Below are 17,521 nucleotides of genomic sequence, written 5' to 3'. Positions count from 1 at the left end.
AAGTAAATCAGCATAAAGAGAAAGAGAATGTAAGAAAAATGATCAGTGAATCAAAGATATAATGTCTGTAAGACCTTCAGCACCTTTAGTGGGCCTTTCCGTAATGTCCTCTTTTCTCTGTATGCATTAGGGTGTGTCCAGATAAGATCGAACACAAGGTCCCGGTCACCATTCCCGATTTTGACAAAACTTGCTGTAGGTCTAGGCGTTACACCCAGAACAATGGTTTCGAAGTTAGTTTTGCGAAAAAAAATTTTGTTCACCTGAAAAAAAAAAACACAAATTTCGGCCGCAAAAAACACTTTTCCGCCAATTTCGCGATTTCTGAATTTTGAGCGCACTTAGGGAAAAAACGGTGCACTTCTTGGTCACAATATTTATTCCCTTCAAAGAACAAGTGAAATACAATCTTGTTTATTGCTGCAAACAAGTTTAACTGAGGATAATAAAAATCGGTACATATTAACTCTGATACCTTCACTCTTTTTTAAAATAATTTTCGTGGTTTTACCGCGCTTTCTTTTACTCGATAATTGGGATGAATTGTAAGTGATTTACCGAAAATGCTGAACTTTGAAAATAGTTTTCTCAAAAAGGCAATTTTTATTTTTTTTTAAATTCCTCTGATTGAAGTCAAGGACGTCATCTATCATTCTGCATAAAAAAACGTTGCATTATTTTGGTTGCTAACAAGTTATAAGGCGTCAAATGCGACCAAGTTAGCCTAGCGGCCGCGTTGTTTGTTATGTGCTGAAACTCGGATATAGGTTGTTCATAATACTTGTACATGGCATAATCCCAAATCAGCAGCTCCACACCAACAAATGCGCAGCGAGGTGTCATGGTTCAGCAAGCTTTGTCGCGCAGATCAGCCGCTTGACAAACCCGCAGCAGCGGCTGCTCGATGCTGCGGGCGCTGACATTACATGCGTGCCGCTTCCACTGCGGATGAGCTCCGCTTGCACGCCAAACTACGCTCTTAGGACGAACAAGAGAAGGAATGCATCACTGCGAAAGTCAAAGGTTGTTAAGTGTCAACAAATGTCGTAATATGCAACGAAAACTCTGCCGGTAATCTTGCAGTGAGCGCCTCCTGTAGAGCGCTCATGTGTTGTTTTCTCTCTTCTGATGGCCTAAAGATAATTAGGTTCACTCTATCAGCAATATGTGACACAAAAGCAAGCCATTGACGTCTAAAGAAATGTCTCATACGTGCTTCCGATGGTTGAAACCTTCAAATTGCAGTTCTTTATCTCGTGCCAGAACACTTGTGTCAGCCGGCTGTGAAAATAAGTGAGTGCAAGTCCTTTGCTTCATTAAAGCACCGCGTTTACAATATTGTATTGTTGTGCGTCCGCAGATATAATATTCAACGTAAGCCGAGTGTTTATCACGATATTTTGCGGCTGCGGGCATAACAGGACGGAAAAAAATACATGCGTGCTGCATTGAAGGCGCGCACTGCGAAATTGCAGGCAGAGTTTTCATTGCATATTGCGACATGTGTTGGCACTTAATAGCTTTTAACTTTCACAGTGATGCATTCCTTCTCTCGTTCGTCCTCTGAGTGTAGTTTGGCGCGCAAGCGGAGCTCATCCGCAGTGGAAGCGGCACTCATGTAATGTGAGCGCCTGCAGCATCGAGCGGCCGCGGCTGCGGGTTTGTCAAGCGGCTGATCGCGCGACAAAGCTTGCTGAACCATAACACGTGGCTGCGCATTTGTTGGTGTGGAGCTGCTGATTTGGGATTATGCCACGTACAAGTATTTTGAACAACTTATATCCGAGTTTCAGCACATAGCGAATGACGCGGCCGCTAGGCTGACTTGGTCGCATTTGACGCATTATAACTTGTTAGCAACCAAAATAACGCAACGTTTTTTTATGCAGAATGATAGACGACGTCCTTGACTTCAATCAGAGGGATTTAAAAAAAAATAAAAATGGCCTTTTTGAGAAAACTATTTTCAAAGTTCGCCGTTTTTGCTAAATCACTTACATTTCAGCCCAATTATCGAGTAAAAAGGAGCGCGATAAAACCACGAAAATTATTTTAAAAAAGAGTGAAAGTATCAGAGTTAATATGTACCGATTTTTATTATCCTCACTTAAACTTGTTTGCAGCAATAAACAAGATTGTATTTTACTTGTTCTTTGAGGGGAATAAATATTGTGACCAAGAAGTGCATCGTTTTTTCCCTAGGTGCGCTCAAAATTCAGAAATCGCGAAATTGGCGGAAAAGTGTTTTTTTGCAACCGAAATTTGTGTATTTTTTTTTCAGGCGAAAAAAATTTTTTTTCGCAAAACTAACTTTGAAACCATTGTTCTGGGTGTAATGCCTAGACCTACAGCAAGTTTAATCAAAATCGGGAATGGTGACAGGGACCTCGTGTTCGATCTTATCTGGACACACCCGTTAAACTCTCAGTAAATGGAAATCTCTTAAACAGAACTGCTGCTAAATGGAACAAGTGCTTCTGACAAGATTGGTTTCCAACTTGTATTCTGCACCCTTGTTCATCTCTTGGTAAATGGAACTCCTGTTAAACGAAACACATTTTCCTGGTTCCTTCAGGTTCCATTTAACGAGAGTCTACTGTATATATAGCACAAGGAGCCTTGTGCTATGCCTATGGGCGGTTTTAATTTCCATTAAACCATTCAAGTAATCCTGTCTTGCTGTGATAGCTTTGGACTGAGCTGTTACTAGTTCTATCTTGAAATGCTACTGCGTTAAACTTGAGGTGATGACTTTTCCTTTGAATATCAGAAGCTTGAATTGGCCAAGTTTGAGTAATCGTCGGACACAAAAATATAATATTTTGCATGCATGAAGAGATGTGCCAATGAAACAGTTCTGTACAAAGTGCATGCCACTGTCATCTTCTCTTGTGGTCATAGTGACTTCATCAGACACTGTGTGACATCGAAGAACGTTTTCAGTATGAAGTGAGGGTGGGCGGACATTCAAACTTTAGAATATTTGTCCAATAATGTTTGCTATTCGCACTGGAATTTTACGATTTGAGGTACTCGAACTTCTGGAAAATAAATCTAACCGTATCATCTCCTAAAATCAAATTACAGTGCTTCTAAATGATGTGCATAAATCCAGTTCTCCTCGCAAACTTCGACCTATCGGAAAGGTTAATGGCCGTCACAGTACCCTGACACTATTTTCAACAAAGTAGCTTGATTAGTGTGCTCAGACTACAAAGATTGCAGCGTAAAAGTGCAAAGTGCATCATCTGCTTTCACCATACTTAATCGAGAAAGAAAAAGGCACGCACAATGCACCCTCATAGTTAAAGTTGCAAAGCAGGCCTGTTGGTATGGTATATTTTTGATAACTATGGTAGCACAAAGAAACAGGACGCAAGAAAGGCAACAAAGAGACGCACGCGGTGCTACTGTGTGTCTCTTTGGTGCCGCGAAATCAGCCTGTGATATCAGATTCATTAGTGTCACCCTAAAGACAACGAATATCAAGTTATCCAAGCTTGTGCCAATACTGCACGTTACAACACCTGCGTCACTACGCGACAGCCAGCAGAACAGTTTTGTTTTCACGCGGCAGACAGCGCGCTGCTGCCAGGTCTACGGGTTATCGTGCAAAAGCAATTGTTTTGTTTTACAGCAAAGCTGTCAAGGTCTAGGTTGGCCGTGTGTAGTAGATAGAAAATGATCATCATGAGCCTGCACGCACTATCTTCATCCTCTTCTTCATCACCTTTTTCTTCTGCTTCGCTACCAGAAGAGTACACCGATTTGTCCGATGAATGATGCAATAACTTCATGGGTGAGAGAACGAGTACAGAGAGAGAGAGAAAGAAATAGAAAGAAAGAGAAAGAGGGAAATAGTAGGCGAAAAATATTTTGTTGCTGAGGTGAAATTCGAACCCGCGTACCCACGATCTGAACGCGAACGTCCTAACCACTCGGCTATCCAGGCACACTGGCAGAGTAGAGCATAGCCTTGTATAGTATAGTACTGCAACCGTGGTGGGAAAGGGAAGTGAGGGTGAGGAGGAAAGATGTGAGGGTTAGGAGGAGGGAAAGGAGGATGGGAGAACGAGTACAGAGATAGAGACAAGAAGAGATAGGTAGAACGAAATAGAAACAGAAAAATAGATTGAAAGAAAGGGAAGAAACAAAGCAAAAGATTGAAGACGAGAGACTGACCACAAATTGAAGGAGAGAGAGAGAGAAAGAAATAAGAAAGGGAAGAATCAGAGAAAAAGATAGAAGGCAAGAGACCGACTACAGAGAGAGTGAGATAGCGAAACAAAGACATAAAAAGAAAATAAAGAGAAGAAAGACAGAAAGAAATAGACAGAGAGAGAAAAAGATAGAAAGCAACATACACGAAAAAGGAGATAGAAAAAAAAAGGTTACAGTTTCGCCGCAAGGGTCAAGCAATGAAAGCGATACCAAGAAATTGGAATCTCGCACAAAGAACGACAAGCAGCTTGATACTTGCAGCCCGCTGAAGCACAAAGAAGGACGCCCGAAATGAATGCACAGGTATACATAGGACAAGCGTGAACTGTCACAGTTGTTACGTCTATGTGCTTGAGCAATGTGCTGCAAGTGTTGACAATGTTTGTTTGTTTGTTTCCTCAAAATTATGGCACATACCCACTCTGGGGGATTGGCCAAGACTGCGCGTCGACAATGGAGAATCAGACGCGCCTAGATATTTCTTTTTATTTTAAACTGCGGTGCGTGGAGTGACCCCTCTGCATCTCCTGCCACAAGGGGGCGTCTGACGCAAGGTGTGCCCTGTGTTCTTTTTTTTTTTCGTTCCACATCACGAGTGGGTACACAACAGGGCCACTTTGTCGTGCACGTCTCAAAGGCAGTTTTCAAATTGAAAGAAAATGTAGGAGCGTTGTGTGGTAGAAAACACGCTCAAGCTCCTCCGAGATCTGTGTATCACCAGCAGTAAATGGTGAACATAAATAGCTCGCCGTTATTTTGCCGGCGCATACGTGGCGCGTGGTTGAGTTGTCGAACGCACCCCACTGGAGAGCGAGGGGTCACTGGTTCAAATCCCCGGTCAGGTACTTCAGAATTTTTTTCTTCTGCTTTATTTTTTTCTTGTGCCTTTTTATATATATACATACATATACATATCCGGGACATGATGGCGATGGTGAAAATCCGCTGAGAGTGTCCATATAATTGCTATCGCAATAAAACAGGAAAAACACAACCATGTGTTATAGTACAGTACAGCGAGTATAGTTTGCCGTGTGACGTAGAAAAACTATCGTCTTCATGAACCGGCACATGCTCTCTTTGTTATCTCCTTCAATATCTTTGTCTTCTGCTTCGCTCCCAGAACATGTGCGCTGATTTGTCCACCGTGATTTGTCCACTGGATGGGAGAACGAGTACAGAGAAAGAGAGAGATAGGTGGAAAGAAATAGAAACAGAGAAATAAATATCAGAAAGAAAGGGAAGAAACAGAAAAAAAGATAGAAGGCGAGAGAATGAATACAGAGAGAGAAAGACATTGAAGGAAGGGGAAAAAAAGAGAGAAAGAAAGGGAAGAAAGGGAGAAAAAGGTAAAGAGAGAGAAAGAAATAGACACAGAGTGAAAGAGATAGAAAGAAACAGACAAAAAAAAAGATAGAAGAAAGAGAGCAAGCATAGCCATGTATAGTATAGTATAGCAAAACGTGGGAAAGAGAGAGGTGAGAAGGTAAAAGCCAAGCCAAGCCAGGACCAGCTAGGTGCCCACCAGCTCTGCTGTGACACAGACTTGTGCGACTTAGTGCAAGCTGCACAAATTTTTTTGCCCATGTCTTGCGCTACATTTTAACGCGAAAGCATTACTTGGCCAGGTTTGTGAAAGCTTGCACTCGTTCAGCATTCGCAAAAGCCTTGTGCGGAAAACAGATGACATCTCCCACTGGTACTAACGGCAGCACCAACAACTGCCGCAGAAACCATTCACAGCTGCAGAGTATAGGAAAGGGGAATTTCCGCAGCAGCAGAGGAACTCCCAAATCGAAGGGTGCACGCCCTTGTCCACCACATCAGTTGGCCTTCAGCCTCTGTGGAGGCAGTGTTGCAGCAGCATGCATAGCGATTTTGCAACACGTAGCTGCAGTGAGTCCAATGCCAATGTTGTGGGCTTAGCGTCGACATCGGCAGAAGACTTGTCGATGTTGTGATTTATGGTATCTCGATGATGAAATAGAAGAGAAGATGTAAAAGGTTTTCGACACCTCTATGATTATACCAAATCATGTAAATAAACACAATTCGGACTCCGCATTTCTTCATTCTTTATAACACAACTCAAGAACACCACTTTGCAGCACCCCTCTGTAACACCAACCTAGCCAAAAGGAATGCTTCCATATTTGCATCTCATAAGAGTATGCCTAGGGATCTTCTGCAGCTTTTTTCTGTAATTTCGCGTGGGAGTATTAGAAAAATATTCTATTTGATTTGCACTCAAATTTCAATATTCGAATTTGCTTCGCACCCAGAATTTTGGCATTCGCATAGCTTTACTATGAAGCCATTGTTTGACCTATGTAATCGTCACCCAACGATTTGAGCAAATGTTTTACTACCTACATCTTGTCAATCTCTTTTTCTTACTTGTTTTCGGTTGTATTACTCCCTGAAGCTGAAAAGTTTTTCATTGAAAACTTTGACTCAGTTGAAGTCTTTCGTGTATGTAAAAAAACTGTGTGTAAACCAAATATTTATGAGCTTCTGTTTGAATAAACAGAAGCCATGAATTGTAGTAGTGTGCATATTTGTAAAATAATTTTGCAGTTAAACCACAATATAACGGACCTTGTTTTAATGAAAACTGCTGTGTAACAAACTATTTTTAATTTATCAATGTGAGTATTGAAGACAATTTTTATTGCACTTAAGAGAAGTAACTTAATGCCGCAGTTTCAGTGTAGCGAAATCCTTGCGTTCTGCATGGATTTTGTCCATGCATTCTGCATGGACGAAATCCATGTTGAGGGACCAGATGTAAACATCTAGTCTCTTTACAACAATTGCAAGATTGGTAAGCATCTGTCAGAGAATTTATCCTCTGCTGGTGACTTTTCAAGTTACTTGCTTTACAAGCTAGGGGTAGTAGTTATGAATGGGACTTTTGGCATTTGGAACGGGCAGGGTTGGCTCATAATTTAGACTGTGGGATCTTAAGATGCTAGTTATATCAGGTGAATCTTATGAATGATGCAAAATTTCTGACTTTGCTAGGCAATTCAGCAGTCATTTCACCAACTGTCAACAGGGCGTTTGTACAGGCGTGGATGGAGAGAATGTGTGTACATTTGATATTCAGATTACTGTGTATGTTGAGGGGCTCCTGTTGAGATTATGTGTCGTCCGCCAACCTGTATCGATGGGAAATAAATTTTATATGCATTATTATTATCCAGATAGTGACATATGTGCAACCATCATTGTTTCACGTGCTGCACTGTCTCACAGGATGCGACCTTTCTACTCCCAAGCATGACGCTGCAGATTCAGCTCCTGTTGATGATTTCACTGGAGATGGATTGCAAAAATGTTCTTACACAGAGCTTAGGTAGCCAAAATTAACATAGAGAACGACACTCTTGGCTCTGTTTGTCTCTAGACGAGCCTGCATCTTGCAGCTGTGCATACACCAAGGATAGTCATTGGTCTAGGGCAAGCTTTTTTAAAAAGGAGTTTAGATCCGAGATCATAGATTCAGCATTGGGTTAACTTGATTAGAACCTTTGAAGACACTTGACAAAGAGCATAGATGCTGCGGAAGTGCCTGCAGATGCTTCAAAACACTATTGAGGGCAGCGGTAGTGACTACGGACTTGCATTATGCTTGAATAAGTTTGAAGTGGCGCTGCTTGTGCCTAGCGGCAACTTGTAGCAGATTAAGCTGAGCTTTTTATTAGTGCCCTAATAAGAATAGCATAGCCGTCAATAAGATGCGAGTGTGTGGGCACTTTTTTCTTTAATTTTGCAGTGTTCCTAGTGTCACAACATTTATGGCACATCTACTTTTACCAAATTGCCACTTATATCAAAAGTTTTTTGAACGATTTGTTCACTTTGTAATAACGACGATTTACTGTATGTGCTTTTGCATATACTAGCGCAGCTGCGTGATGTTCTTCTCACGTTTCGATGGTGATCTTGCAGGTTGGACAGGTGAGCGCATCTGCCTGGCTGGGGACAGTGCAGGTGGCAACTTGTGCCTTGCACTGAGCCTCAAGATGATTCAGCTACAGTTGCGCCGCCCCGATGCCATGTTCTGTGCATACACACCAGTCATGCTCAATGCTCATCCGTCTCCATCCAAAGTGCTCACATGCATGGACCCACTCATACCTCTTGAATTTCTTCTCACCTGCGTTCATGGTAAGCTTGCAGTTTCATTAGAACAACCCTATAATATATGTGTATAACTAATATCTCTCACGGGACTTGCTGGCTTCCTCTGTAAGAAAAACGCTAAGAGGAACAGAGAAGTTCGCACCTCTTCCGAAAAACTGAACTTAATTTAATAGAAGTGCACCGAATCCTCTTGGAAAATTGAATGATGACTCCCAAGGTGCTTGGGCTGTCAGAGAATGTCTCATAATTTAAGATCTTGAATGTAATGGCTATCTCCAGATTTCCAGATTTTTAACTGTTGCGCGAGCTCAACGGACATAGTATGTTGTGTATGAATGCTTGTTAACCTGTCATCTTGCAGCCTACGTTGGTGTGGAGCCGCATGACACGAGGCAACAGGACGCTAGAGACACACAAGCCATTCACATAGCAGCGGAGGCGTTGTCATTGGTGTCCAATCAGGAACGGGAGCCAGAAACTGAAAGTCCGCATTCAAAAGCAAGCGTGCCTTCCGAAGAGCCTCGGAAAGAACAACCGTACCCTCGTCGTGTCGACGAGCTCAAGAGCCAGAACGATTTACACCAGGACTGTACAGACCGTGCATCTCTGCCAGCCACAAATGGCATAGAAGTGAATGCTGGTGAAGAGCACGTCATATTCGAGATTCCCGCCGACCTCTCGACATCGTTGCGGCGCAAAGCGGCAGAAATGAGCAAGCAAAGCTTGGAAAAAGTATCCGGACCCGCTTCTAGAAAACGGCTCCCCAAGACTCGTCGGGAAGCACTGCCGTGGTTTCATCCGGAGAACCCGTCTCGATTGAAGACTTTGGAGGCGTTGGTGGCTCGAGCGGAGGACCCGTTGATGACACCGTACTTGGCTTCGGATGACTTGTTGAGGAACATGCCTCCTGCCTACTTTTTGGTGAGTGAGTTTGGAGGCTTGAACGAGTAGCAGGGGAAATGATCGAGGGGCCCATTTCTGTTAAACAGAACTGTACGAAGGCAATGGATAATGTCCCAACAAAAGTACAGGGATAGGGTGTTGTTCTACCACCTGTAAGATGGGCTGCAAGGACTAACAGGACACTTCTTGTGATGCGATTGGCCTTTGAACTTTTCGTCTTGAATAATGCTGAACATACTTGAACTTAGCATTTCTCCAAGTTTGTCTTGCTGAAGAAACACTTTCTCAGTTTTTCTAATTGAGCTTGGCATTTTTAATATTTAATTCTGTCTTTGTGACTTGCTAATTAATAACAGGTGATTGGCATGATTGTCTGGTGGTGGGATCACTGCAATGGCACAATGTAAACGTAATATTTACAGTTTCATTTATAGAGTTTGTGTTTATAATGGGTGTTCTGGTTCTTTTATTTGAATGATCAAAAAGTTTTTTGTTTTTTGGCTTGGTAATGTTACGTCACTTCTTTCACCTTTGATGACTGCTTGCACAAGGTATGCTTGAACATTGTGTGTTGTTACAACAGCAAGGGTAGACATTTTATTAATTAATTCAGGATTTCTAGCATGGGAAAGCTTTGTTTATTACTATATATTCAGGACCGCACATCTATTATAACCTCAGCATTCCCACAGTCTAGAGATTTGAACTTTAGAAGTGTGGAAATTAGGGGTCTGCGAAATGTGCGAATATGTGCGAAAATTGCGAATACGAATAGAATATTTTTCTTATTAGAAGTATATTTGATTCGAAGGACGCATATTTGGATTTTCCCAAATATTCAGCCATGGTCGAATGTGCGATTAAGGAGGCATATTTGGACAAATTCGAATCTTCAAACAAATATAATGACTTACAAATGCTACGCATTCTTATTTTTAAAGTAAAGCATTGCTAATACATATTCGTTTGGTTATCTAGTACATCTTGTCTACTGTATAGTACTGTCGTTCAGTGCTTATTTATGCTGCGTTCCCGGCAATTGGTGATCTTTTACCATAATCGCAGAAAAATACGCATGACATGCACACAATCCTTGCGCTCCATTTCAGCCTGTCCAGCATATCCAGGCAACTGGGGCGGTTCCGTTTTTACCTAGCTTTATTCCACAGGTTTCTTATATAGTATACAACAAAATAACCGTCACTAGTGTTACCTAAACAACGTTTGAATGCTTGGAAAAAGAAAAGGCAATGTGGGAGCATCACAATGCATAAGGTAGAGGGATTTTTCACTTTCTGACGTGTCATTACAGCACGTAAAGAGTGCTCACCTTGGGAACATGTCAAACAGTTAATTCTTCTGCATGATAACTTGTAATGAGTACATCGCCAAAAGTATCTTCAAGGTTTCTACAGCCTAATTACATGCAGTTTCATTAATTTATTTTAAAAGAATAACGAAAGCTATTACATATTACTTCTCATTTTGCAACTTTTTGACGATGCACGTGCGGCCGAGAATGGTAAAGGTTTGGGTAGACTGACGAAATTGAGAAATTTAGAAGCATAAAATGGAATTGGCTCACACAGGACAAGGTGGGTTGGAGATGATTGGAAGAGGCCTTTGTCCTGCAGCGGAAATTACATAGGCCGATGTTGATGACGACACATTCAATATTTGAAGACAGTTTTTTACCTTATTTGTATTTCAATATTTGCACACCCCTAGTAAAAATTCAAGCCATGAGGTGAATACGCATTGTAAGAATGCCAACCTTTTAGTGAGAGGAGGCACCGGCTTACACTGGCGTAAATCACGGGGTGGTCAGGGGGGTCTTGAACCCCCTTGTGTTCAGGCTGGAGGGGGGGGGGGCACCCTTTGTATTGTCCCCCCTTGAGATTTATCTTTCAAACGCCATATACTTGAATTGCTTGAGGGTTAAGTATAGTGCAATCAACTTTTTTTGTTAATGGCTGTTTATTTTGTAGTTTTTATATTTTTATATTTAGATATTTTTATATATTTTATTTGTATAGTTTTATATTTATATCAATAAAAATAAAAACGAAATGGCCGCTATGGCGAGATGTGTGTCCCCCTTGTGATTTAACTGGGTTTACGCCACTGCCGGCTTACAGGTAGTGAATGCAACTGAAGCTCACTGAAGGGCAAGAAGCACGAGAGCGACATGATGAGGCAGATGAAGTTCAACAGACATATTTAATAACAGTAACACATGACCATGTGGGCCTCACTGTGTGAATGTAACTGTCTTAGTGGTGTGCAAGTGTCTTGCCCCTTGGTTATTGCAGTAGCGACTAAAGTAGAACCTCTTTAAATGGAAACTGAAGGAACCGGGAAAATGTGTTCTGTTGAACTGGAGTTTCACTTACCGATAAGGACAGATGTGTGTGCAGCACCCAAGTACGAGACCATCTGAATTAGAGGCAATTGTTTCGTTTGAGCAGCAATTTTGTTTAGCCATTTTCTGTTTTCTGAGATTCCGTTGTGTTTGGATGCTCGCAGAGTGTTTATGCTGCCGTTGTTGGTGTTTGTCGGCTGTCTTACTTTCAAGTGCACATACGTGGCCTGCATTTGGAGGGTCAGAAGGCGTCTGGAGATGTGCAGGGCATTTGGTTTCAAGTGACAGAAACAAGTGAATGCAGTAGGCTCTGCCGGAGCAGGTCTCTACTGTTTGCATGAATGTTGCACGCACACAAAGCATTAGTCTTATTGGTTAGCAGGTGTGTGCGTACCATGCCATGGTGTGCACCATAGTCTGAGTGGAATAAACAGAAAACTCAGTGCTAAATCTAATTTTTTTTATTTGGGCGCTGACATATGCTGACTTGTATTAAAAAATTTGTGCACCAACGCCATGCTGATATCAGTTACCCTTATCATGCCATCATTCTGAGATGCCCTTTGTGCACTGTGAAACATTTCTGTGCCAATTTTTAGAATGGTTTGCATACAGTGATGGGTACTCTGTCGTGTTAATTTGTATACGCATTGCTTTAATGCATTACTTTGTGCTTATTCCAGGCTTCCTTCTAAGGCCACAAGTTACATGTTGTAGTTCTTGTTATAGTTCCCGTCTTAAGCTGTATTCACACGACAGACGTGATTGCGGACAAATCAGTCACATGACATGTGATGTTATTTGGAACGCTCCGTAGCCAGCATTTGCACGAGAGGGGAGAATTTGCGCTGCAAGGGACGATTTCGGCATTTCTCCCGAGGATTCCAACTGTGATTTGGGCCTCTATCGTTTCACGAATCGTTCTGCGTGGACCAAAGCGGGTCCGCGGGAACGGGTGGTGTATGGTGACGTGGTACGCAATCTGAGGTTTAATTGCAATACTGTTGCTTTCCAAGTTGTTGCTGCGACTCGCATTAAGCGCTTGGTCACACTGTGACAAATTTGATGTTTCTTGTAACGGTCTCCATTTTCATCTGTCTTGACAGTCTTTTCTGTTCTCTGCTGTTTTCAGTGCCTTCACCTCGACCCAACTTTAGACGACATGATCATGTTTGCCAAGAAGTTGCGTGCATTGGGCTGCCAGATAACTATCCGCGTGCTGGATGACCTGCCGCACGGGTTCCTTAACCTCTTTCCTCGTGGAAACGAGGCCCTAGAAGGCATTCGGTGCTGTGTCACCATGCTCAGGGCTGCCCTTCAAATGGAGACGCTGGGTGGCAAATGAGTATTTTTGATACACCCGCTATACAGCCAGTGGTCAGTTAATAATACTACACTCAAACCTCGTTATAACGAACACGGATATAACGAATTATCGGTTATAACGAAGTAAATGAAGAATAGTCTTGTCATAGCTACAGTGTTACAAATAAACCTTTATAACGAATTTTCGGATATAACGAAGTTATTTTCGTAGCAGATGCAACTTTGTTATAATGAGGTTTGAGTGTAGTGGTGATTTTTCGTGAGCCAGTCTTCTTATACAGAGACTAGGAAACACTCTAGGCGAGTGCATCAAACACACACTTGCATTGCTTTTGAATGTAAGAGGCCCTTTATGGCAATGAGATTTACTAAGGCATTATATATCGTTGTTGACAATTTACAATGAAACTATGCATTTCCCTTGAGAGGCCAAAGTAGTTGGAGGTTTGCAATTATATGTGTGGCAAAGTGCAGTACTTGTAATGTATTTTGGAACAAGTAGTTTGGTATTTAAACTGATAGGAGCTTACCATGTTGCTGCCAGAAATCGATACTGTTTACAGGGTGTTGTGAAATGCCTTACCACGTAAAAGAGGCCTGCCTGAGAGTGTATGCTAATTGCTGATTGTGAGGAAAGGACTGATGCTTTATTGATCCGGTGAAGGTCATATGTATCATGTCATTCATGCATACCTTAATTAGAAGAGCTGATTTTGTAACCTGGAGAGCCCTTTGGCCATAAAATTGAATGAGAAATCGTGGTGCGTGAGAGCATTTGGGCACTTAATTGAGTTTGAATACCTTTGCTATAATAGTAAGACAGCATGAGAGAGAGATGGGAAAATACAAAGCAGGACAACAATCAATGCTGTTTCGGGTTTTCTATACGCATTGTTTTCTAATGATTTGGTAAGATTAGCATTTTCAGCTCACCCAATTCTCTTTCTTTGTTGCATATTTTGTTAGTTGCAGCTGTGCTGTTATAGTGGCATTAGCGTAAGCTTTCATGCCAGCTGGATTCTGGTCGTAAGGTATAATTAAAAGGACATAGAACTGTTTGCAAATCAATCGAAATAGTCTCGCCGATGGAAAAATGGAGTCCAGCGCTGTCCAAAAAGCAATGTTCTCCTTAATAAACGAGGATCTATAGTTTAGTTCTGCACAAAAATTACTGTAGCAAAAAATGATGTGTGATGCCTGATGCTGCAAAAGATGAACAAATGTAGGATTCCTGATCACATGCCCTTCTATTCGTGTATGTGGCTATTGGACCTTTGTTTGATATTATAAAAAGAAAAATTTTCTATTATAATTTTTTGTATAACTTATAATGTGCATGTAAATGTTTGTTTTTAGTTGAAAAGTGTTACTGTCTTCGTATAATGTAGTGAACACCTCACGTGCAGTCTTCATTGTGATGATGATGCAAAAGCACAGTTTCTTCATGTTTGAGTTGGCTTGGCTTGTCTATACACAGAATAAGGATAGTAAGGGCAAGCCATGACGTAGGCGTAAGCTGGGCATTGGCACATGCTAGTTGGTGTCCAAATACACACCCCGGTGATGGTTCTCTCTGTTCAAGAGAGACAGATCTTGAAGGCTATGCTCTTCTAACTGCAGTTGGCGGAAGCAAATTAGGAGCCAGAATTACATCGTAGACACCATATTTTAAGCATCAGCATCAGCTTTGTGAAAACAGGGTGATGGAAATCTAAAAGAGGGCTGTACACTAATGAATAGAATGTGGATGGTTAACAAAAATTGAAAGAAAGGTCTTTGGAAAAGACGCCCATCACTCGGCTTTCGTAGCTTGCGAGGCGGTCGATTATTGTCACTCTCACTTCTCAGTATTGTTACTATAGGGACTTAATTTTGTTAGAGATTGCTCAGATTTAAAAAATCATGGTTGGAAAAAAATCCATGTGCTTTTGGAAATGACCACTGCTGGTATAGTTGTTTCCAAGGACAGGTTTTTCATTGCACCGTGGCAAACTGATACCTTAAAGGGACGCTAAAGTGAAACAGCGAATAGATTTAGATTGATAAATTGTGCTCTGAGAACTGTAATGTCGTTAATTCCACCGTCATAGGTTTATTAATAGAGGAGAAAATCAAGGTCATAGTTTCATTTTTAAATGTTGCATTGAAATCTCCGCGCGTGACGTCACTGATTTCTCAGTGTATTTTTCGTGTTTTGGTGATATTTGCTCGACGAAACTTACTGAAACTTGGTATGTGAAGTCTGTGGCCCCCTCAGAGAACAGTGTACATCATTTTTACTGATTAGGAACTACATAGGACCTAGTAGGTGCCATCAAAATCTATGACGTCACAGTGCTTGATGCAGGAATTTCTGGGTGGCATCGCCACCCACATTTACTTCTTGTGCCTTTTCTCGCTTACCAAGCGTCTTCTCACGGCAAGCATGGGGATTTTGGAATTGTAAAAGAGTAATTTACTAATATGAGAAAAATCGTTTTTCTTTTCAGTGTCCTTTTAAGAAGCAGTTGTCGGTCTTTTTAAATATTCACGAGTCAGACTGGTTTGAGTGGTGAGCAGCAGAGGTTAACCTGCTCGAGCAAGCATGTCAGTGTAGCAAGGCCGCATTTTCTGATCAGCCTTGAAACAGGAGTGTGTTTTAGTCACTGTGTACCGTCTCACTGTGACCTCCATTACAGAAATTATGACAGTTTGCCACATTCTTTACAGATGCATTGACAGCATTGTGTTACTTCATTTTGCACAGGGCATTCACTACAGTCATGACTCTGCTGTTTGCTAGAGTCACGTATATGTATAAATGGTGAAGGCATTCAGATGATTTTCTTGACCAGAGACCCACGTTGATGTGCTTGGTTTGTGTCACTGCTATGTGTGCTGTGTTGCTGCATTCAGATATGAAGGCAGTGCACCAGTGACATTTTTTCTGGTTCCTTTTTAGCAAAATAATTTTTATTCTCTAAATAGTCAGCATACAGCTCTTGTAGATACATAACATCTCTTGTTATGTGAAGCATGTTGTACTTTAGCAAATTTCTTGGCTGGCACTTTGGTCAGGAAGTCTTGCCTACGAGTCAAAGTATAGTAAACGTTTGTTCTCCTATATTGCCCTTGTCAGAGATATGTGTTATGATGAGTAAATTGAAATGTCTTCCCATCCCCTTCCCACCGCTTTTCCATGTTCTGTGTTAATGTTGTGGCAGAGCATGTTAACCTTGTTTTCGTGTTTTTATCTGTCACTTGTTTGTCATGTTATGTTTTGCGACACCATTGCCATTGCCTACTTTTGGGACTGCCTCACTACATCATATTCTCACCGGTGTCGACGTCCATCTCTAAATATTCTTGAAGACATTTGCAGCAGAAAATACGACGGCCATTGTCACTGATTATGAAGATTTGCTATTTCCTGTGGCCAGCTGGCACATGAGCATGAGACTCTGGACGCTTGAGCTTCACGTTACATGGCCACAAGGAGTAGTGGCTAGCATGCTGTCTTCTGCACGCCGAGCAAATCAATCTTTAGATTTTAATGGTTCGCGGCTCCATTACTGCGCAGGTAGGACAAGTCAAGGCAAATTACTTACTCGATGTAGGGACTGCTAAAATATTTCTTAATATTGCACGACACCCATGGCACTAAAAATTTTTTTTGTTAAGTGCTCTAGTTGCCATGGTGCTGTGCGGTATTGCTAGCAAAGGTTGGCATTCCTGCACACTGCGCAGCTGCGACTTGCACAACGAATTTCACATTTTAGGCAGCCGAACCTTGTTTCATTGCTATTGTATCGTGCACTCCGATTTGCTGATGGTGTCAAAGAAAAAATTTTGGAGTACACAACACGCAAGATGTCACTGTTAGTGTTGTGACGTGGTTGAGATTATTTCTGCCCTGCCTTAGAGTGCTTACATTGAATGTTGCATGGTGTGTGGTGACGTTTGTACATCTATGAATATTGAGTAGTTCCTAAACCATTTGTTATCAGTTTTTCTTTTTTGTGTATTTTTTTTTGTAGCAGCCGTGCTGGTCACTATTTGCTGTAATGGGTCACCTTCTGCTTCCTTGTTGGTCTTACTTAAATGAGCAATGAACAGTCAGTATTATGTTTTGCTCAAAGTCGTGCTCAAAGAATGCAAAATAGTTTTTCAGCATGGCAGATTACCTTCTTTGCGTATGCACATACTAGGTGGCTGTTATTAATGTAATTACGCACAGTAGCAGTGACATCATCATGTTCTGTACAAGGTGTACTGCATAGAATACTTGTGTGTACAAAGATGTTTTGTACTTTGAAAGGTGTATAAACTGTCCACGCACACCCAGGCTTGTGTGGTTTCCTTGTGTGATGTGTTTCAGTGTATATATATATGTAAGACACTGTCACTTCTAAGAAAACTTGATTTCTTCTGATGCATAGTCCATTGCCATTCTTGGGGACAGCGCCACGCAAAATGCTGTAAAAGAGAATATCGACACTGTCAGAGACACTGCGGTAAATAAAGGCAGTGGCAGCTAAATTTAAGACAAACTGTTTATTTTGTAGAGGGAAATTTTTGTGG

The 17,521-nt window shown here is 41.6% G+C and overlaps 2 protein-coding genes across 2 annotated transcripts in view; one reads left to right on the top strand and one right to left on the bottom strand.

Annotated features, from left to right (window-relative positions):
* The window catches only part of LOC119394948 (hormone-sensitive lipase), a 19,836-nt gene extending 2,554 nt beyond the window's left edge, over positions 1-17,282 (top strand). Inside the window, exons 2-4 of the mRNA XM_037662244.2 lie at positions 8,176-8,394; positions 8,732-9,291; positions 12,768-17,282. Coding sequence (XP_037518172.1) covers positions 8,176-8,394; positions 8,732-9,291; positions 12,768-12,980 — 992 coding nt within the window. The 3' untranslated portion in view covers positions 12,981-17,282. The remainder of the gene's footprint in view (positions 1-8,175; positions 8,395-8,731; positions 9,292-12,767) is intronic.
* LOC119394947 (Down syndrome cell adhesion molecule-like protein Dscam2) overlaps positions 17,193-17,521 on the bottom strand; it is a 168,577-nt gene continuing 168,248 nt past the window's right edge. The window contains exon 37 of the mRNA XM_049416027.1: positions 17,193-17,416. Within this exon, the coding sequence (XP_049271984.1) occupies positions 17,349-17,416 (68 nt within the window). The 3' untranslated portion in view covers positions 17,193-17,348. The remainder of the gene's footprint in view (positions 17,417-17,521) is intronic.

This window comes from Rhipicephalus sanguineus, chromosome 5 (genome assembly GCF_013339695.2).
Source record: "Rhipicephalus sanguineus isolate Rsan-2018 chromosome 5, BIME_Rsan_1.4, whole genome shotgun sequence".
In the NCBI taxonomy this organism is placed as follows: Eukaryota; Metazoa; Arthropoda; class Arachnida; order Ixodida; family Ixodidae; genus Rhipicephalus; species Rhipicephalus sanguineus.
This window is presented reverse-complemented; position numbering and strand designations above follow the sequence as displayed.